The sequence below is a fragment of the Myiozetetes cayanensis genome, unplaced genomic scaffold (genome assembly GCF_022539395.1).
Source record: "Myiozetetes cayanensis isolate MyiCay16 unplaced genomic scaffold, myiCay2020 scf24, whole genome shotgun sequence".
NCBI lineage: Eukaryota > Metazoa > Chordata > Aves > Passeriformes > Tyrannidae > Myiozetetes > Myiozetetes cayanensis.
This window is the reverse complement of record NW_026087456.1, coordinates 7,264,746-7,287,077: the sequence shown is the minus strand read 5'-3', so window position 1 is coordinate 7,287,077 and position 22,332 is coordinate 7,264,746. Positions and strand designations below refer to the sequence as shown.

The following is a 22,332-nucleotide window of genomic DNA, read 5'->3' as shown; positions in this document are numbered from 1 at the left end:
GTGTCTCTTCATTAGCTGGGGATTGTCTGTTGGGGAGGAATTCTAATTTGTCATACCATTTCCAAAGCTTCATCATACAAGCAGTGTGGCTGGATCAAAATGAATTCAGCTCTCCATTGCCACATCCATATAAATGAAATAAGAAAGGAATACCTACAAGCTTCCTCCATTTTCAAACTTCCACTTGGATAGCCTTGCCTTTTTGGATTTTTTTACTATGTACTGAAGGATAGGTGGGCAGGATTTCTATTTAGGGAATGTTTGTTAGAATGCATGAATGGTAAAAGAAAAACGGGAAAGAGAAGCATGTAAAAGATATGACAAATGATACCACAAGGTCAATTGTCCTTACACATTTCAAATTTCCATGGCTGAGGTGTATTTACCATATAATCCAAAGCCTTAACTGCCTTTGGAACTGGTATAGGACAGTCTTTGCCTAATGAGTTTGATATGATTTGTCATAAGCAAATGTTCTTCTTTTGTGAGTGACACTGATTACAGCTAACAACAAAAAAAGTAAGCTCGGCTCTCCAGTACCTGTGGGCAGTTGATGTGTCCATGTGTGGTATTACAAAATAGTGAGACAGAACAGGCACTCGCTGTAAATTCTTACCTGGTTTTGGTATCTCTATGTCAAATAAAGTTTCTGCTTTAGGGCTTTGCTCTAAAGTTCTTCAGGATATTGAAAACCACTGTGAATCACCACAGTATTCAGAAGTATTTATTGCAGTTTAGTATAGAACTGTCTTTTTTTGTCCCTGCACAATCTTACCAGTTACTAAATAAGGGCACTACCTCCTTCCTACCTTTATACGAGAGCAGTCTATCTCTTACTGTGCATCAGTAATCTCTCAGTTTGCTGATCATTCCTATGAAAGGTGTGTTCATACCCACTCAACCAAAACCAACCAACCAAAAACACCACAAAAAACCCCAAACCAACTCCCGCTGTTTAAACAGAACATCTACCAGGAAACAAATGTAAAAACCATGATGTTCTAGAGCAGGGAGTGCAGCTGAATAGAGAAAATTATTTCATATAATTGGGAGATCTCTAAAGGAACACGTGTTAAGTCTGTGTGTTTGTTAACACACTGGAATGTGCTCTTACAAGTGTCTTTAGTCCACCCTTAATTGCTGCTTTCCAAGCCAGCTATTTATGCACCGATGACCATCAGAGATACAACCTTTTTGCCTGCTCAGATCTGTCCCTAGAGAGAAAAGAGGCTTCAGGTCTTACCTCCTCTCTTTTCTCAGACACAAGGCCATGCACAATAACATGCTGAGCTCTTTACATGCAGTATTTGCCATTATTCATAATATTGTTAGTCAGGAAATCCTGTGAATTATTATAGATGGCCAAACTATCATAGAAATTACAAGTTAAGTAACTTGTATGAGAGATGAGTTGTAAGTCCTTTTGTAGTTTTACAGCTATATTCTACTACTGCTTTCAAATACACTTCACTAAATGAAGTTTAGTGAAACCAGACAGTTTTTCAAAGGCATATATTATGTGTTCAGATATCATTTGATGATGCTCGGTTGCACAAGCTTCACATAGGTAGATACAGCAAACAGTTAACAGAATTTGTTTCTCTTCAGCTCAGATTTCCTTACGAATACACTCAGAGAAGACATTTCACTAATTTCCTGTTGTATTTCACTGGTATTCTGGACGTTTTTCAAGTCTCATTAGTTCTGCTATTTATATGTCTGCCCTATAGTTGTTATATTTTTACTGCTCTTGGGCATCCAGAAAAAAACTGCTGATGAGCGAATGTAAGCCTGATTAAGTGCTTTATTTCAAAAGTGACACCTACATAGCATTGGTTTTAATTAGAGGGTGGGTTTGTCCTGTCAGATCTATTCCTGTATTAAATGAAGCTTATTTAAATCACTGTCATGCAGGCCAAAGCCATAATCCTTTGTAGAACAGTTTTATCAAATCTCCAAGCTACATTAAGTCAGATTAATAAATGAGGGGTCAAAACCCATGAAACTAGGAATTCAGTAGCTGGTGTTCCTGGAATCTGCAGGCATCATTCCCACACCTTGTGACAGTGCATGTGGACCTGTTGCTGTATTTCATTAAAAATATTAACAGTTATGTTGGACACTGTAAGGACTCCAAAGTCATCATTAAGGTTCACAAAAGATAAATATTAACAGTATGCAAAATAATACCTCAATGAAAACAGATCAAGAGCTTTTTGAAACAAATGTGACAAATAAAAGTATTTATAGCTTAGTGATTTAGAATATTTAACTTCTAACAAAAATATTTAATAACTAGCATTTCTGTTGCCAGACCGACTGTGATATGCCTTAGAATGCAAAAATTCCTATTCCCAACTGTGGTAGGTAATGAATACTCCTTTTGAAGAGACAGCCTCACTAACTTTTATACAAATAGTATAAATACACTTTTCTAAGCGAATGGCAGATTGACAAGTTTTAACAGGCATAAATTATTTTATGGGACATGCCTGTGATACTTGGTTGCAGGAACTTAACATTTGTAGATGCAGCAAACAGATAACGAGAAACAGCTCAATGAGTTTTCTTACTTGTAGCCAAGCTGTCGGCAGACTACAGCTGCATCCTTATCAGACCATCCATCATCACAAATCGTGCCCCACTGGCCATTGATAAAAATCTCCACACGTCCTTCCTTCTTATTCTCACCATCCATCAGCCTGATGGGAGGACCTGGGAATAAATTACTGCTGTCAGCTCACAACAACAGAAGCAAGAAGTACTTCAAGTCATTTTCATTAAGTTCAGTACAAGGGGTCAACTGATGTTTATGTTAAACAAGCCCAATATCAGCTGTTAAAGCATGCATTTTTCCTCGCTGACAAAGGGAAGCAGTTTGTCCAAAGTGCAAGACAAATATCAAACACTACTGTATTTTAAATGTCAGAGTTCATCTGGTTCCTTTATTTCATATACAGAGCTCAGAAATGGACCCCAGTGGGCACAGAACAACTCCCCAAGTAAAGGTAGAAACCACCTGAGATACTTTGGATAGCTTTTCCTTACAGAGACTTTATAAGTGAGTTTAATTGTACCTCAGTTCACAAATCCATTCTCAAACTGGTTGCTGCTGCTCCTCTTAACCACTATCTCAGCACAAAAAGTGCAGTATTGTGTTAAACTTCAGCCATTCCTTATCGTTACACATGCTGTTCTGCAGCATGGTATTACCATACTAATATCAGACTAATCAGACTAATGTCTGATTCCTTTACTAGAAATTTAAATTTATTGCTTATTCAGATATGTTCGTAATAGGAAGTCTCACTTATGTGGATTAGTCAGAGTTAATTAATCGTGGTATGTTCATTGCTTGGCCTTTAGTTAAATTTTGAATCATTAGGCAAAGTACGTATTTAACTCTCACTTACGTTATAATTCCTTTACAGCATGCAAGCAATGCAAGTAGGCTTGAAACACCTGTGAATACCTCTGAGGCCTATTTATAACATTTAAGTGAGAATCACCCTCTAAATCTTTTTTTTTTGTATGCCATACTTTATAATCTTTAATACACTCATGAGAGTTGCTTTCTAGAATAATTGAAAAGAGACTGTTCCTCATTCTTCTAGCCTGTTCCTAATCTCTAAATCTGTAAGGATGAGAAATTACTTAATGGTGCTCTTAAACAAAGCAGTGTTTCGAGACATTTGCATTTGATTATTAATACAGATAATCCAGACTCTGAATCAGCACTAGTTAAATTTGGCCTAATTCATTAATGAAAAGAGGAAATAGTTGAAAACAAAATTAAAGTCTGTTTGCTTCACATGTAATTTAAAGCATATTGTTTCTACCGGAGTTCATACTGTCTGGGCAGTTCCATGAATTAACTTCACCAACCTATTTACCTACACTGGCATGATCTTACATACTGAACAAATGTTGTCATTATTGTAGTGTATTCTATCTCATTTTTAGTGTTCCTTAATATCTGTATTTCCTCAAGTCAAATCACATACTAATTTCTCATATTTTTCCACTGAATTCTTCCTTACAGGGAAAAATGCTTTTTCACATGCTAGGAAGTAATTGGTAACAACAGAGTCTTTGTCTGCTTTCCAAACAGAAATCTAGGAAATGACAGATAAACTGTCTTATTTTTTTGTTGAACTGATGTTATTCTGAAAGAATAAAAATTTAGATGAAAATTATACTTCTATTAACCAGATGGAGGCATGGGATATTAATAATACTTTATTGTTATCTCATCTTCTTGTGGCTTAGAATATATATGTATTTATGAGCACAAAATTAATATAACAGTCTGGTAATGGGGGATGTGAGAATGTTACCATATGGATGTATTTAACTGAACCAGACCTTCAGCTGAGATTATATTTTATAGGAATTTGAGCAAAGCAGCACAGATGGTTTGCATCTGTAAAGACAGCAGTCATGATTGAATTCCTGTTATTTTGGGGTTGAGAAAATTCTTTCTACTAAATATGATTTGATATCATCTACACATAATGGAACTGTACTGCAACATAAAACATTATCACTGGATGGTGAGAGGTCTAAAGGCTATAAAGAAAAAGGCTATAAAGAGGAAGAGACTACAAAAGTACATGTGGAAGCGCTGAATGTTGTTATAACAGTAGTAACATCATGCAGTAAATCCGTGTTGTGGTTTGTGGGATAGACCTTCAATCTATGATTTCCAGAGAACTTCAGGCACCCAGGCACCACAATTCCACTGCGTTTCAGCAGAAGCTGGGAATCACACTAGTTATCATTCTAATTTCAAAATCAACTACAATATCCTGGGGTAAACTAAATAATATTGGCAACACTTTTCTAAAAGGGAACATACTGACAAGCTACAAACTTCATGTAGCAAATTGTTAAACTTTTTCAGAACTGCTGAGCAACCCATTGTTCCCCTGTAGTTTCTACTGTGCATATCTGATAGCCAGAATGATGGTTTAATTATCTACATAGGAATCTTTGGAATGTATTTGTATATATTTTATTCTACAATGTCACTATGTAACTGGCATTTTTCTATAATTTCTTATCAGTCTTTTTATTCTTTTTATTTTCATACGAGTTTTTAGGCTTTTGACATTGGAACTGACTTTTATCTGTGTGTGCAGTGTCATTCTGTTCTGGTCAGCAAGTGGGGCCCATTCACCCAGACACAATATAAATGATAAGCAATAGTAACACTGTTAATAACAGTGGTCAGGTATGAACTTTTGACATCAGGGGAAAGTTACTTAGAGGCTGGAGACTGCTGAGTAAACTTAGTTATACCATCAGGAAGTGCAGGATAGGTCTAAAATCTCATGAAGACTGAGAGAACAGCATCTCTGAAATTTGCCATGCAAATCTGTGTTGAGCTTTAATGTTCTGGCTGTTTATGTTCCTCTAAACAAAGCTTGATTACTTCCTATGATCTTCATGAGAATAGTGAGGATTTTTCCCTTCCTGTTCCTTCTCTGCACACATCTGACAAATACCTAGGATTTTGAGCCCCCTTAAGTGTCCTGTACTTTGCTGGGATCTGTATCCACTGCAATACTCATACCATAGTTTCACCAAAGAGCTGCCTTACCGAGCAGGAGCTTATGGCTGTCGTTGTGTGGATGGCAGATGAGCCTGACATCCTCCTGATGGTTGCAGTCATGCTTTCCCCACTCCCTCCGTGAGCACTGCAGAAGGTTTGTCTCCTTCCCGGAGCAGCTGACATCGTCCAGCCAGATGGGCCCAGAGCTTCCTTCTGAGGAGCTCTCTCTTCCCATACCTGCGCTTTTTCCATACCTGCACAACACATACGCAACATTTTGGTCCACACTGATCAGAGGACTTGTGGTGCTTCAACACAGAAAGGAAGTTAGTTATTCCTGAAGAGATAAAGGTTTCTCAAGCATTAACAGTAAACAGTGTTAACTATGACAGAGCAGGTTCAGTTACCATTAAATTCAAGGAGAGCACCATATGCCTCTTCTTTGGTAATGTTTGGGTTTTTAAAGGAATTACTATTACATTGATACAAACTTAAGAATGTAGTACCTTTGATTAAGGCCTCTCTTCAACCAAGCATACGGCTGTTTCACTGATTTTGAGGCTTATAGCATATTCTTAGTATTATATATGCATTTAAATGCCACAGTCCAGAGAAAATGAGACAAAATCCTTTTTTGAATGTGAGCTGTTACAATCTGAAGGCAAGACAACAGTCACCTATGAGAGTGCATCTTTGTAGCCACAGTCAGTAGGAAAAGTGGTGAAGAGTGAATTCATCAAGCTCTGATGGGATCTCTATAAAATAGGCTTTTCAATACCTAACAGTGTTCCAGGGTCAGGCTGTGGCTTTTAATAAGGTAGTGCAAAAGGACTTACACCTTGAAAATGTCTGTAATTTTTAATGACTGTATGACAAGCAAAGATTTAGAAGAATCTAACTTTTATAGGCAAAATAGAATACAAAATCAGTTTTTTCTCTACAGTGTATGCATTGACCTCAGTTAGCCAGAAAGATGATTAAAAGGAACTTAGTGCATAAATGCTGCTGAATTACAGTATCTGTTAAAGGTTTTGTTTCTGCCTAAACTGAGGCCATAAATACCTCTAAAACTGTGGGAAGCAGGCTTTAGTGGATTTTAACTCAGTAGTTTCTATGTAGCACTCAGCACTCAGACTCCTGAGTAGGGTCCATATAGGGTTCATGTAAATTTTTGTCATCACTGTCAAGTCACAGAGCCAGATATCCAATATCAAGTAATCTTACTTAAATCCCAGCTGCCGGCAAACCACCTGTGTGTTCAGCTCTGTCCACCCATCGTCGCAGACACTGCCCCACTGCCCACTGTGATAGACCTCCAGGCGTCCCTCGTGACTGCCTTTCCCACTTGTGAGTCTTAGTGCACCATCTGTGTCAGTAACGAGCAAGGAAATACAAAAACAGGAGTCAGTTTTTCTTAGGTGCAGTTATTGTTCTAAACCAAAATCAGAAACATCGGGTTTACTGCATCCAATCCGAATATGAGACTCTTACATTTAGTGCTGATCCCTGCATGTCATTGGAGGAGATGACAGGCGTGCCATAATGCTCCCGCTCAGCTGAGAAGGGCTGCTTAATGTAACTGTGTAAGTGCACAAGGAATAGCAATAGGTATCGATCCCCCAGGCCCTTATTACATGCCAGGTCTGCAGGAGTGGGCTCAGATTACACAGTTCCACTGTGCATGTACCTTATCTTTCTCTTTGTATCCTGTTCTGTCCCACTGATTCCATGCTGACACGCTTACTGCCACTGGCAGATGTGATACCCAGCTGGGTCAATGCCCCGCAGAGTAAGTGGCAGTTGGCATGTTACTGAGGAACCAGGGCCTTTTTTTGAATAATGAGATTTTCTGTACCTGTTATCTGTAGCCAACGGCTGGCTCATGTTGATACTACCAGAACACTTAATTACTGTGGGGTTTTGTGCATCTGCAGACTTTGAAGGTTTTCTTTCCAGAGCTGTGAACTCTGCATTTGGCACTGCTTTTCTATGTGATTTTTGGTAACTGAAGTACCTGTGAGAGGTGTGCAGGAAACACCAGCATCTTCTTTGTGGGCACAGTTGTGTTCTCGCCAGGAGCTTTTTGGACACTGTTCTATGGACAGTTCATTTCCCGTGCACTGCACTTCATCCAGCAGCACGGGGCCAGAGCCTTCTCCAAAGTAAGCCTGGCCCCATGCCTTGGCAACACCCCTGTGGAAATGTAAGGAACACCCAGTCAGGAACAAGCATGTCGAAGATTTTCCTTTTCTCTGCCTTTTGGTTTTTAAGCATAACTTTCCTAGAGGAGATTATAGATGTACAGCTTGGGTATGAGGATTCTAATTTTAATTTTAATTTAATGTTTATGTGTAGTAAAACTAATCCGATATATATTTCTACAGCAACTTTCATCTGTTGTCCTCAAAGCACATTAATCAAATCTCAAATACCCAGAGGCAGATAAAAGTGATTGTTCCACATTTAGTCATGTAAAAACCACAGCAAAGAGATCTTAAGTGACTTGACAACCAATCAGCTGTAGAAATAAGAACAGAAAGCAGACCTTAGCCTTGTGTGGGGTATATTCTGTGTCAGCACAGAGGATTCTAAGCACAACAAGCTATGTACATTGAAAACACTCCATTGTTCAGCATTACAGAAATTATGCAGCATTTAACACTTGATCTATCAGGATTTCTCTAATTCTATATAAGATACCATATCTTTCATACGTAAATATTTGTCATGGTTTGGTTTCTTTCCACTCAGTGGCTTCTCTGTTCATATATTCAGCCTAGTTTGAAATGTCAAGATTGAAATGCCTGCCTGAATTTTTTACTGTAATGATTTACCTATCTAAAGGATTAGTTTAAATTAAGTAACATAAAGTTTTCAGGGCCAAAAATATCCTCAGACACACAGCAGGCAACATTTTAGCAAAACACATGGCTTCAGTCTGAAGTTAGTACCTTAGACCTTACCTTTTCTTCCAAATGACCTTGCTAATTCCAAATAACATACTAACAGATCTCTTGCTCGTATTTTTTTTCCTTTAACAATGCCAAGAAGATTTTTAATAGATTGGAAATTATGCTTTTCATTGACGTTTGAAAACATTTTCTGATTGCCCTTACTGTTCTTCCATATACTTTATTAAGTAACCGTGCATCTTTATATGCAGCATTAATTTACTGAGCAATGGTATTTTGCAGTGCTGGTAATGGGATAAAGAGACAAGTGTTTATGAAATACAAATAATAAAATAAATTTTCATTATTTTTCACCTATTAATGGTATATTCATACTGCAAAGTTTTATATCAGTGCTAGAGAAGAGTTGAAGGGGTGTGGGAAGCTACTTACTGAGATGCTTTACTTCTACGATTTCTGGCACGTTTCCAGACGGATTAACAGTATGCAAATTTAGATTATTTTTAGTACTTCAGAACTAGTCTAGTGCCACTATTGGTAAAATTTCACTTCATATTAACGAGCACATGTGTTGTGACATCTTGCTTACTTAAGAAATTCTGTAAGTCTCCAGACGTGTTTCAAAGAGACTTAGCAGACTTAGCACCATCTTAATACAATTTATTTACTCAGAAAAATGAATCAAATTAGAAGCTTCTCAGAACTGCCATTTCTGATCATTAAATATAAGTAATCAAAAGTTTCAGTGTAATCAGCGAAGAGGCAGATTAAGAGCATTACACTTGTCATTACTATACAGAAATGCAAAGCAGAGCTTAGTAACTCCCCAAACCTATTAGTAGTGGCGCAATTCAAAAGCAGGAAAAGCCTGTAAGAAGAGAGACTTTCCATTAGGTATTCCCAATTGAAAATTTAGAGGCATATAGAAATACAATGTAAAATAAACTGGGGAAAAATAAAAATCTGATGTCAGAAGAGCATGTTGGTTCCCACATGACTCCCCAGGAGATCTAGTAGCTTTTTAAGTACTGCACACTTCTCATCCTTTTGAGCTAATTTGGGTGGCACGGGCAGCCCAAGGCCTCAGTTACAAAATAAGTACACTCTGGGGGCTACCCATGAATGCCACCAAGCTTGCTGCCTTCAATGCCACTTCTTTTACTTCATCATAATCCCAGCAGGGTTAACAGGCAAGTTCTGTTCCAGTCTCCTCTGCATTTACCTGCTTTGGTTCTCATCCACTCTGTCTCAGATATAATCCCCTTCTCCTCCTTGGGATACATGTTAGTGGTTTCTCTGCCTCTTGCTCCTAGTTCTTTCCCTCTTCAAGCCATCTGGCCTTTCATCCCAATTGTCCCCATCTCCTTCCTTTGTCATCCAGCAGTTCTCCCCTGTCTCCCACTCCTGCAGCATCTTCCCTCAAATACTGAATACTTCTCTCCTGTGTGGTATCAAAATCACCCCAGGCTGTTGAGAAGAGGAGCAAGAAAATCCTGTTCTTCTGCTGTGGCTGTATTTTGGCCCATGCTCAGTTCAGACAGAATCACTGACAGGCTTAACTGTCAAAACTTCAGAAGGTCTCTACCTCAATAAATGCAAACTGACAATCTTCAGAGAGTCATGATTTAAACAAATCTTGAGAGATGCTCACAGGTACACCAAAAAAGCACATCCTCTCTGACAAAGCAGCACTCTAATGCTGTCAAGAGGCTGCAAGGAGGCTGTCAGGCTCTTCAGTAAAACGGATTGTAAGGATTGGAACAGTCAAGCCAAATTCCTTTTCATCACCTATGTGTTTTGGTTGAAACCTTACAGGAATTGTGAGTTTTCACTAAAAAGTCAAATTTATTCTGAGACACATTTATTGTCTGTCCTACAGACTAAATTGTCCCTATCATATGACACTGAAAACTGGATCCTGTAAATCAGAGTTCCAGGGAATTAAAAGTAATGGCACTGTACCTAAACCTTCTATAAATAAACTTAGTGACTGCCCCATAGTATATTAGTGCAATTTTAAAGGAGCATTTTTTACAATTACGCTTGTCCTAGCTTCAGCTGTGTTTGTGATAACTCTCCTGCTTTGCTGCTGGAGTAAAAACCATGTAGAAAAACAAACCCAAGGCCAAGCTGCCGGCAGACAACTTCAGCATCTGCATCATCCCACTGATCGTCACAGACTGTCCCCCACTGGCCACCATGGTAGACTTCTACTCTTCCTTCGTGGGCGTTGTTCCCCCCAGCCAGCCGGATCGGAGTAAAGATGGGGGCTGTGATCCAACACAGAATATGGAAAAGATCATTTAGTTCCCAAAATAGAATCCCAATAGTAAAGAAAAAGGAAGATGCTTAATGGTTTCTCTGATATCACTCCAGAACCACACTTTATTATTTCTAGTTAGATGGAAAACCTGAATTTAAACTTCTTAGAAATGAGTTCTCCTCAGCTCTGCTGTCACTAGCTGAAGAATATTACAGACAGGTAACTATACTGATCTTGAATTACCTACGTGTGAGAGCATTCACAGACACTTAGTGCTGTAAGGCCAAATACTACATCAGTCTGTAGAGCTGCATTTCTACCAGTAAGAGCAAAATTGCCTCTGTACAGGCTTGCTTCCAGAGGGTAAAACCTGAAATAAGAGGCAGAAATTAATTCATTGACATGGAAGTAGTAATTCATCCTCCTGTTTTCTCATTCCTTTGGTAATTCCAGGCAGAGCAGTGAAATACCCTCAACTGGAGTCTCACTTCAATTGCCCACGTATTGTTCCCTTCCTGTTTCTGGTCTTTTCAAATCAGTAACTCTCTTCTGGTGCACCAGGAAACTGTCTTGAAAGCATCACTTCTGCACAAAGCTATAATAATGGAAACAGCTTAAAACCATATAGAACCCCCACAATTGCTCTAATATTAACAAGGTTTTTTTAAAGTTTCACCAAATCTAACATATGGACAATTTGAAATATGAATAATTTTTGTGTAGCCTTCCAACCAATTAATTCTACTATTTCATCTATTTCTTGGCTTCAAAAAAGAAAACTGAGGGCATGTTACTGTTTCACTGATATGAAATCTGGGGCTTTTTGCAATTACTCAAAAAGGCTGGTTGCAGTAGAACCTGCAAAACTTGAAAACATTTATAGTTTTCAGTTTCTTTAGGCAAAACTATTTCTCTTGCTTTGGTCCTTCAACTTGTCTCATAGCTTAAAAAGTTTCTCCCTTCTCTCTACTCTACAGTTTCCTAAATTAAGACCAAAATGTTCTTTTAAAAGTAATTTATCAAAATATTACTCATTAATAGGGGATCTTTAGGACAGAAATGCACCTGCCTTTGGATAGGAATGTAAGTAGGAGAGGAAAGGCAGCACAGAACTGGCTGCAGCCACACACATTCTGGTTACAGCTGCAGACATTGCCATTGCCAGCTCCCCAGCACTGCCAGCCCAGCCTTCCTCGAGGCCAGCAACATCTTAAATCTGATGGCCATTTAGTTGCTGTTTAGCACGGTGATTAAAATAATCTGAAATATCTTAAAAATATTAAGAATACTTTTTTCCTATTAAAAAAACGTGAGGAGATACAATCGTACTTTTACACCCTACTTCACCCTTTCTCACAAGCTACATATCAAAGCAGCAACTGGCTTGTAGATTATGGAAGGGTAAAAAGTTGTTAAGCTAGTTGCTGCTTGCACAGCATAGAGGTATTTGAAACAGCTAATGATGTGGTGATTCAATCTGTTTAATTTTCTCTTCCAAGAAATCTTAATATTTAATTTTTTTAATTTAATAAGAGTAATTACTACTTCTTCTATTTAAATAACATAAGGAGTTAACCAAACCATATGTATTTTTTTTACCTAGGGAGGAGCTACATGTGACAGCAGCTGCCATTTTTTGAGGACATGTTCCATCCTGCCAGGTGTCTTTTTCACATAACAGTATATTTTCTTCATCACCACGACAACGCACTTCGCTCCAGAAAACAGGAATAAGGCCCAGTCCAGAAAATGGTATGTGTTTTGCTGTACCTTTTTCACTGTAAGGAGAATAATCAGGATAGGATATTAAGAGTGGGAGGAAGGGAAGTGGGAACATTTTCTCATCTATAAATGTTGGAGTAGGAAAGAAAGGGCTTTCTTCAGTAGAGTAAATTCATCACATTTTCATACAGTTCAGCATTGTCTTCTGCACAAAGAAAAGTAACAGATGTGACCCAGTTCTCACCATTTTGTTGTGGGATATTTTAGTACAATGATTGTGTTGCTGCTGGGCCAGCTACATTCCTGTTCTCTCAGTTCTGAACTACAAAAATCAACAGAGTCCACAGGTGAATGTACAGGACCAGCCCTGCAGTTACACTTCCAGGAGAGTTAATGCCACCTTTCACCCTTATCCTCTCCTTTACTCCATGAAAACATACCAATGCTCTGCCCATATATGTCATATATTGTGGTTGTGATGATGGGACAGTGGAACCACCTCATATCCCATTAGATCAGGCTCATGTTCATTCTCTCTTCAGCCATTCCCATCCATCCAGAACGTTTATAAACAGCTCCCTTTCCTTCCCATACCAAATCTACAGCAGCATTTATGGAGCCATCTTTCCTTCCATATAAAGCCCAACAAAATTAAAACAAAGCCCAAATACTGTAATATCAAAGGAACAGATGGATGGAAGCACCTGAAAAGCACCAGTAGTACATAGTGAGTTCACCTGGCAGTACTTAGATCCAAATTTCTGCCAGACACTCATGATAACAGGAACTTTCAGCTCCTGTTTGCTTGGGGCTTTTTGGCCTGGATTCAGTTTTAACCCACTGCTGTTGAAAACACCAAACCACTCACCCATATTGCTGATCTGCTTTTGCTGAGAGCACTCTCATTCAGCTGAACGTTCAGGGAATGGAAGCAGAAAGAACTTAGATGAAAATGAGGAGGGAGACAGTGCACGTAGACAGCTGAAGTCATAAGCAAAATCACAGCCTCCAGATGGCTGAACTTTTATCTCATCTAATCCTCATATTTTTATAAGTTGGCGTGGTGTGTCCAGATTAGTATTGAACATTATAAACCAGCTTAGGTTTAGTTCTGGCTAGCAGTCTTAAAAAGTGGGGTAATCATGAGGAATGTCGCAGTGCAAGTCTGCTCTAAAAGCCCCTTACTGCTTCTAGCAAGCAAATTCACTGCTTTGCTGTGCTAGTGAAAGAAATATTATAAAGGCAATAAAGCCAGACAAATTATGTTCAAGTGTCCTGTTGATTAATGGCAACAATGAGAAGCAGCTCAGTGAGGACAATGCAGAGATTTTCAACCTGTCCAATATTGCTATAGCTGTAAAATATTGCCATTTTCGACAAAGTTAGGATGAGTCTCAGATGTTTTTTGGCAGGATAGAATGGATGATTACTAGGGTAGTCCCAGGGTCCTGAGAACCAGGAATTTTCCTATGATTAGAAGCCCATGTAGGGTCTAATTCTGGCCAAATTTACATTGTTATTGATTCAGTAACCTCACTGTTCCTAATTGAGACTTACATATGTGGGATCAGGATCAGACCAAAAATTTCTGTCCTTGTGGACATCTCCCACATGTCTAGGAGAGCAGTTTTTGTTTGCCCTAAGCTTTTCTGACCTGCTCACACATTTCACTTTGAAAGCAAAGCATCTGCCCTGGACTGCTCCTCTCCAGGTGCCATATGCAGCTTTCTGATGAAATACGGATTATCACAGCAACCTCTTTGAAGTGTAATGCGAAGGATTCTGGGGAGAACAACTTCAGCATTCAGCAACTTTCAAACAGAAAAAGCAACCATCAAACACAAAAAGCCCTGAGGATTAACACAATAGTTTGTCCTCTATACTGAAACATTAAAAATAAGTTGACTGATTTTTACTCTGAAACTTACCCAAGTGCAAGCTGTCGACATACAACTGTTGCATCATTATTGTCCCAATGGCTCCCACAGATTGTTCCCCAGTTTCCATTCAAATAAACTTCCACTGTGCCTTCAAACTCATTCTTGCCACCCTGGAGTCTCACTGACCCTAGTTAAAAAAAAACAAAACAAAACAAAACGGTTAAACCTCCAAGATATTCCATTGCTCAGTTAATGTATTCCACATGAAAGACTCCAAATCTCATTTTCCCTCTGCAGACAGAGTTTCTGTGTCATGTATTAGTGAGCTGATTCCAAGAAACACTTTGGCACACCTAACATCCTTATACAGTGATACATAAGAGGAGATAACCTTATTTTTAACATTTTACTTCTTATTTTCAGAAATTATATTTCTGAACCTTCTGATGCTACAACTTAGCTAAAAATCTAGCAAAAAAAAGTATATATAGACTACATGTAGTTATTTAAATGTGATTTCCTCTACCCAAATGAGCAAAAAGTGTGTATATATATATATATACACAAATATATATAAATGCTCTACTTTTATCTTTCACAAAATTCCGTTGAACTTAATGGAATCAGAAAACAACCACATGTATTGCATAGCTCTTGCTCTGACCCCTGTAACATAATGCATGTATTAGATGTCAGCAGTTTATTTTAGCCAAAGAATGCATTTGTTCATACTTGTTCTCAGACAGAAAAATATTGGATGTAGTTCTATTAATTCATGAGAAGTCTTTAGCAAATTCTCAGACAAAGCAAGCTAAAAACATAAGGAATTGTCTAAAATAAGTGTGTGGGGGAGAAAGTCTGCTTCTTGAGAGCTGCAGAACACAGAAATCCAAGACAATTAGCAGATGTTGCATTTTTCTATTACGGTAGTTTTACTTGGGATGCCAGATGCATGTGCTGTTGAAGGCAGCCAAGGGCCACTGGTTAAGGTGGGCAAAAGCTGCTCCTAGGTGTAACTCCACAGAAGCAGAACAGAGTCCTAACAGAGCAGTAATACAACAAGAAAAAATACATTTCTGTTAAATTTTCAAACATAGCCTAACTGTATGAATTAGTATTGCCTGAAATCTCAGTTAATCCATCTGCCTCTGTTCTGTGATCTACTTAAAAATTAGAAAGTACACCATCATCCAGTTTGCAGGAGCTTTACCAGTGGGAGGAAACAGTCAATGTTTGTGCCTGCACTTCATTGTATATGTGTTAATGTTTGGGAAAATAATAACAGTAATAGGTAGATCCACTTTTTTTTCCTCAGCTTGTGTCCTGGTTTTAGTTCAGTATATTTTATAAAACCACGAAGCCATACGACTGCCAGATAACTCGAGGAATTAATTAACCTCAAACTTGGTTTTGCATGTTCCTTTCTGCCTCCTGTTTACTTTCTCAGCAGTAACTTACGGTGCTGTAAATTGCAAGCAACATTTATTCAACTCATGTTACAGAGTGAGCTATCATTTCAAAGAGAGGATTACTACTGAGTCAGTTATAACAATACTGTAGACATGTTGCACATCATTTATCTGTCTTTACAATTTTTCTCTGTGTTTTTCTGTATGTGTCACAGACAGAGAGTCTGGAATTTTGTTTATTTCTGCTCTTCAACAGACTTTTGTGTAGACTATTATTTTCACTTGAAACATCAACTGCAGTCATAGCAAAGTGATTCCTGACATACCAGAAAGCAAGTTTGAAGATGTCATCTCCAAAAATAAGTTTATTTTAGTGCATGATTGCTTACAGTCCTGCATGACACCTACTGAAATCAATACAGTGTTTCCTGAGTACACATTACACAATGTTTCTATTCAAATATTTGAGTAAGGGAGTACTTGAAGAATAAAATTCTCTTCTAAGTTCTCCATGGCAGAATTTGGCTCAGTCCTCCTTCTGTATTTACACAATTCCCAATGACAGCAGTGGAAGAATTTATTCATGTACATAGAGCAAAACATAGAAGGGAATTGTTAAAGGTAAATTTAAAGTATTTCATCATTTAATTTAAAATATTGATTTTTACCTGATAAGTTAATCTAGAAAGAAATAAAAAGAAACCCTATTTTTACATGTAACTAATATTAAACCTGCCATTTAATAGAGGTAACCAAATATATGGTATATGCACTTTGAAGTATGTATGAACCTATATCATATGACAAGTCATAATTAGGTAGCAAACAAATCAAAGGGCACACTAATGAGAAAATTATTTCTCTGTTGTTTACTCAAAATGTTATGGTATTCAGACAGCTGGTAGTTATACTACCAGATCACGAGATACATTAGCTACAGTAGCAGGGATACCTCATAAAACATAACAGAGCTTTAAAATCTGGACTTTCATTACAGTAGTTTAGTTTTCCTTTCCAACAGATAAAACTCTTAGTTCATAATAAAACACAGATCTGTGTTTCCTGTGTAAAGGAAATCAGCCTGATCTGCCGCTGTATATGTTTATGCTGTATTACCAAGTATCTATCTATGTGTTAGTATTTTAATTTCAAGATAGTCAGTGTTTGTAAAATGGCCAGGAAACACTTTTTCACTTTTTAGGCAGCAGGAAAACTAATATTTAGTATGATTAAAAAGATACTGGTTAATTCTTAAATTTCAGTGGCTAAGTGTTCTGCTGTTAGATTTTAGCATCTCAAGCCTATACTACACCCTGACAGGTGTGCCTGAGGGGCTTCCTTCTGGGCTGCCCCTACGGCACAAGAACTGTGCAACAGAGCACCTTCAGTACCTTTTAGCAAACAGGTCTGGTTTAAATGTATGCACTGGAGGCTCTAGGTTTCTGGAGTCACAGGTATAGTAGCATCTCAGTTGTTTAACCTATAAGCTTTCAGCTATTTTAATTGCTGAAGAAAACTAAATATGGTGGCGGTGGAGATAATGCAGTAGTATCTACTCTGCTCTCCATCAACTCAGTACAATGTCAAGCCTGTTCCTTAAAGTGCTTATCAAACCTACACTGCCTCAACACCAAGGTCAACAACAGGGAACGGGAGCACTGGGATCCAGCCCACGGCTCTCTGCCCTCCTCAGCACTGGTCAGGAAGAGGGAGGATGAGGAGAGGTGAACTGACCCCACAAGAGTTAGAAACAGGGGTGCAGGACCACAAAGCAGGCCTGCTAGGCAGCTCTAGGACACACACTGTGGTCTTAAGACAGACTTAATTCAGCCTTATATTAAAAAATACAAATCTACTGTCCTGACAGCAACTCCTTCATTTATAAACACTAAAAAAAAATGTGTATGCATTTCTTGTAATTGTGTTCTAGCTGAGGTTACTGCCAGTCAATTCATGTTGTTTACATACAGTCTGGTAATTTTAGTTGTCCTGGTATCTGCCCAAGTCAGTCTTTCCTATCTGCTATCACTGTTTAAAGGAGATTAAGTTATACTTGCAAATGCAAGGAAGTAAGGGTATCCAGTGGGTGCTGCTGAGACTTGCTCCGCAACACCTGCTATATAGGCTCAAGATGAGACACCCAGGAAAAAAGGGAGAGGAAAACCACTCAGCCAACTTTTAATTAACTCCAAAAAGCAGAGGAGCTTCAAAGGAGTTGTACTGTTGTGATTGGCCTCTTTTCCTATACCATTCTCCAGAGAGAGAATCTCTCATGTCCAGAGATGCTGGGTAACTTCAAACCCTGTTTTATTTTTTACATTCCACTGGGAACAAGCATTGTTACTATGTGTGGCTGAATTGCAAACAGAATGGGAATCACTCTCACTTCTGCTGTACTTGTGTTGCAAGTGGGGTTTATGGTGTTGGCTAAAGGTGTGCCAGTAGTTCCTTCGTAAACACCTGTGTCCAAAGGTTTGCAATTTGGCTGTCAATGTAAATTGAGAAAACGGATCAGAAGCAGAAATTGTGCCTCTCACCCCGGTGTGGTGTGCTCTGAAATGGCAGATTTAAAGCCAAGCAGAAAGCATTTTGAATATTGGAAATCTGTAAAAGCAACAAACATTTTTATTTCTGCCTTAATTTCCAAGGTGTTCCAACATGGGATAGTGCCACAGAAAGGCCCTGCACTGATCATCTGCAATTCACCTCCGTTGCCTTGGAGTCAATTAGGTAAGTCCAAACTGGCATCAAGTGTGAGGGTCTCCCGTTGACACGTGCTGTATATCCCATGTAACTACATTGTAACTTGTAGTATTTTAGAACACTAGTGGATGATTCATAATACATACAAGAGTCTATCCCAGCTTCAGAATGAAACTAATTCATCAGTTTCTTTGGGGAACTTGTAAAAAGCTACCTGTGGTATAGGTCAAATCTAACACCAGTTCGGATCAATGGAAGCTTTTCTTCCCTCCCAGGATCAGGCTAAAATCAAAGAAATTAATCCTGTTGACTTCAGCAAAACTATGGATGATGCTCAGTGCGATCAATGTACGCTGTTGTCTATCACTGTTATAATTACTTCCCCCTGGCATTTTAACCTTGAAAAACAGTGCATCCATCAGAAGTACTTTTTAAGAACTATCTTGAGAACTTCAGCAGATAGCAGTATTGCATAATCAAGGATCCTTATATCAGAACTTTCATAAATATTGTATATACTGAGTGTGTAATGTGCTGCATTGGTTCCTCTGCAGCAGTGAAATCCATCATGTCAGCAATCAATGGTTTAAGGCTCTGAAAAACTAAAGTGATCAGAGCTGGAGAAAATGAGGGATCTCATGCTGTGCAGCCCTAGTAAGAGGGGTTCCAGAGGTGCTGCTTCTTAGAAGGAAAATATGGACACCTGTGTTAAAGTTTCATCATATTTTTTCCTTTAACCCTATGCTATTAAAAAAAGCCAAAACCTCAAAAGGCCTTCCATCAACTTCCGTGGACTATAGAATAACAGGTAGGAAGAATAATTAGTGTCCAGACTACGAGCCTGAGGCTTGATTCTTCTCTCACACAAGTTCAGTGAAGCCTTATTTGATTGGCATTAGTGGAATTACCCTGTGATAAAAGCAATTTAAATGGAAAGGCTCTACAATCAGGCACTTCTGGAGATGTGAACTTTATTTCCAGTTCTGCCACTGATCTGTGGCAAAGACACTTACCCTCTCTTGTATTGTTTCGTCTTTGTAATAGAAAGGAAAATAATTAACCCACTTTACTTGAAAAGCTTTAAATTACATTTGTAACAACACAGCATGATGAACATATCATGCAGAATACTGTACATGCCACACAAACATTGTGTGGCAGAAGTTACTTCCAAGTACTGAACTAGGCCTCTTTCTTGAAGCCTGAGTACATTATAGGTAAATTGTTATTAGCAGTAACTAAAATACTAAATTCTCCTGGACTTATGCTGGCTCTGTGTAGAGAGCACTTTTGTATTCATTTATTTTCCTCTAACATTTCCTTGGTTAATCATGATATTTTATATATATTTGTATTTGGTTTACTTGCTATCAAGGCATGAATAGGTAATATTACCCAAATGTCTCCTCATTATAGAAGGAAGGATATGAAACAACAAAATCTATTATTTTAAACTATGAAACTGATTTTAGACTGGCACCGTGTAGTTTAATTGCAAAGAGGCTTTTGCTTTTTAGTTTTTCATTGTTAATGTTTAAATATAAAGCAGTTTAATATATACACATGCACAAAGTGTAGCCAATTAACTTTGCAGGTAAGTCTTAATATTTAAGCTAGAAAAGCCTGGAGATTTGCAGTTAAGCCTTTGAACATGGTATTGTATTCCATTATTGCAGGTGCCTAATACCAAGGGTGGGCTTCCTCAGCCCAGGTACTAAAACAGCAGGTCAGTCTGACCTTCCCTAGCTATTAACCACATCCTAACATTGCCTTACTGGCATTTTTTTGCTTCTTACAAGAAAGGAACCTACTTCAGGAGAAATGTTATAATAATGTTTATTTCTGGGGAAATAGCTTGATTTATTTCCACGTTCCTCTGTAGAATCCAGGGGATTCTGGAGCTAACTAACTTACTTTAGGAAGTGCAAGATTGGGTTCTTAGCAATAATCTGCTGTGTTCTTCTTCGCTATTAGATTAGACCAAGTCCTCACAAAGTATTCTGGTAACCAGACTGAAGAATTCTGAAAAAGGCTATTAATATGTTGGGCTAATTTAGAAAAGGAACTGTGGGACCCTTTTCAAAAGTGAGACCAGTTAAAGGGCATGAAGTCTTCTGGATTATTCTTCATCTGTGTCTAGTTATCTGTTTTCTCTTCCATGCCATCAGCTGCCTTGTATTCTTTCTAGGGAAACATCTGTACTGCATAACATCATTCTATCTTCTGGAAGGAGTACAACATTTCACTTGGAACATGGCTTTACAAGCTACTATTTTTTTAATGTGTAAATGATCAATATGGACCTTGGTGCCTCCATATCCTCATCCTGTGATATTTTATACCAAATTGTATAATTATCACATTGTTCAAGTTATCATCTTTTTTTCACACATTTTCTATGGCTATTGCTGGAAGAGAAACATAACAATCCTTTTCAGTAATCTGAAATCAAATTAATAAAAAACCACAAGAAACTTAAGTTCCACAAGAACAAATTATTATTAAAAATATTAATGATCAACTTCCTTGCTGACCTTGTGCTATTACAAAATATATAAAAGGAAGGGCAACAAAGCAGGGAATTTTAATTTTTGTTGCAATGATTAGGGTTGATTATTTTTAGTATAGATAGGATATATAGATGGGAGATAATATCAGAGTGATGCAGGAGAAAATGTGAAGTCATTCAAAGCCAGACTGTGCATATATACATTTAATGTCAATATTGATGAAATGTAAAGCTGATCAAGGGCTGAATGCTGAAATTGCTGCTGAGTCCTTACACACTGAAAACTTCCCCTGAAGTCAGGGGGAGTTCAGCTGGCAGTGTGTGGGGAGGGAGCGCAGGTCTCTTGGCTCCATTCACAGATGTCCTCGAGCACCATCGCTAACTCGTGAACCCCAAGATGGGGGGTAAAAAAAGGCAGAAATAATGTGTGAGCAGATCGCCTTTAGAGCAAAGCATCCTTCTGCTTCTCCTTCTGCCACTTGGTCTACTTCTGTAGACCAAGCACTTCCCAGAGAAGTGCACCCGGTTACAAAGAAGGGAATGCCAGCCAGCCTTGGCTAACTGAGCCTAGCTGAACAGTCACAGCATAGCTTCGAAACGCGATTTACTCACAACTAGAAAATTGCGGCGGAATAACCTCAGGTGGGACCTTGGTCCTTCCGCTGCATCCGCTAATGCACAAGTTTAACTCTCCTCTCGGAACAGCTTCGGCTGTCACGTTGGCAAAGGGTGCCCATCCTCCCGTTCCCCGTTCCCTCAGCGACGGGAACCGGGTCCAGGATGGGAGAAGAGAACGCCGCCGCCCGGCCAAGGCTCTCTCAGTCTCTCTGAGTCTCTCCCCATCCCGCAGACCTCGCGCACCCTCCCGCTGCGCTCCCCGCCGCCCCGTCCGCACTCACCTCGCTCGCAGCCGGCGCGGCCCCGGCCGGTCCCGGGGGCGCAGCCGGGCCGCCCCTCGGCGCCGGGCACGGCGCAGGAGCTGCGGCGGCCCCGCGGCGCCCGGCCCGCCGCCCCCCGCCGCGGCAGCGCGGCCGCCGCCGGTGCCCAGGGGCGCTGGGCCGCGGGGAAGCCCCCGGCGGGGCAGCCGGCGGGGGGCTGCGAGGGGCGGGCAGCCGGGAGGCTGGCGGAGACCTGCCCCGGCCCGCGGGCTCCGGGCAGTGTCCCTATCACCAGCGCCACCACGAAGCCGGCCAATGTCATGGTGCCAGTCCCGCCGACTCGGGTCCATCTCCCCCTCTCATCGCGCCCGGGATGCGAGGGGGGAAGGCGGGGCCGCGGCTTCCCGCTAATCCCCCTCGCCGCACACCCCTCCCGCGGGGGCAGGGCGAGCGGGGCGCGGGGAGCCGCGCAGCCCCGCCGATGCCGCCTGCCTACCTGCCG

At 39.6% G+C, this 22,332-nt stretch overlaps 1 protein-coding gene and 1 long non-coding RNA gene across 2 annotated transcripts in view; one reads left to right on the top strand and one right to left on the bottom strand.

Moving 5' to 3' along the window:
- LOC126642802 (uncharacterized) overlaps window positions 1-20,907 on the top strand; it is a 36,031-nt gene extending 15,124 nt beyond the window's left edge. The window contains exons 3-5 of the long non-coding RNA XR_007629555.1: window positions 12,333-12,481; window positions 18,389-18,470; window positions 20,632-20,907. This is a non-coding gene — a long non-coding RNA (uncharacterized LOC126642802). The remainder of the gene's footprint in view (window positions 1-12,332; window positions 12,482-18,388; window positions 18,471-20,631) is intronic.
- PRSS12 (serine protease 12) overlaps window positions 1-22,332 on the bottom strand; it is a 33,621-nt gene extending 11,289 nt beyond the window's left edge. The window contains exons 1-8 of the mRNA XM_050320725.1: window positions 21,852-22,332; window positions 14,380-14,518; window positions 12,329-12,507; window positions 10,586-10,736; window positions 7,569-7,747; window positions 6,779-6,920; window positions 5,603-5,808; window positions 2,574-2,715 (exon numbers count right to left, since the gene is read on the bottom strand). Of these exons, the coding sequence (XP_050176682.1) occupies window positions 2,574-2,715; window positions 5,603-5,808; window positions 6,779-6,920; window positions 7,569-7,747; window positions 10,586-10,736; window positions 12,329-12,507; window positions 14,380-14,518; window positions 21,852-22,152 (1,439 nt within the window). The 5' untranslated portion in view covers window positions 22,153-22,332. The remainder of the gene's footprint in view (window positions 1-2,573; window positions 2,716-5,602; window positions 5,809-6,778; window positions 6,921-7,568; window positions 7,748-10,585; window positions 10,737-12,328; window positions 12,508-14,379; window positions 14,519-21,851) is intronic.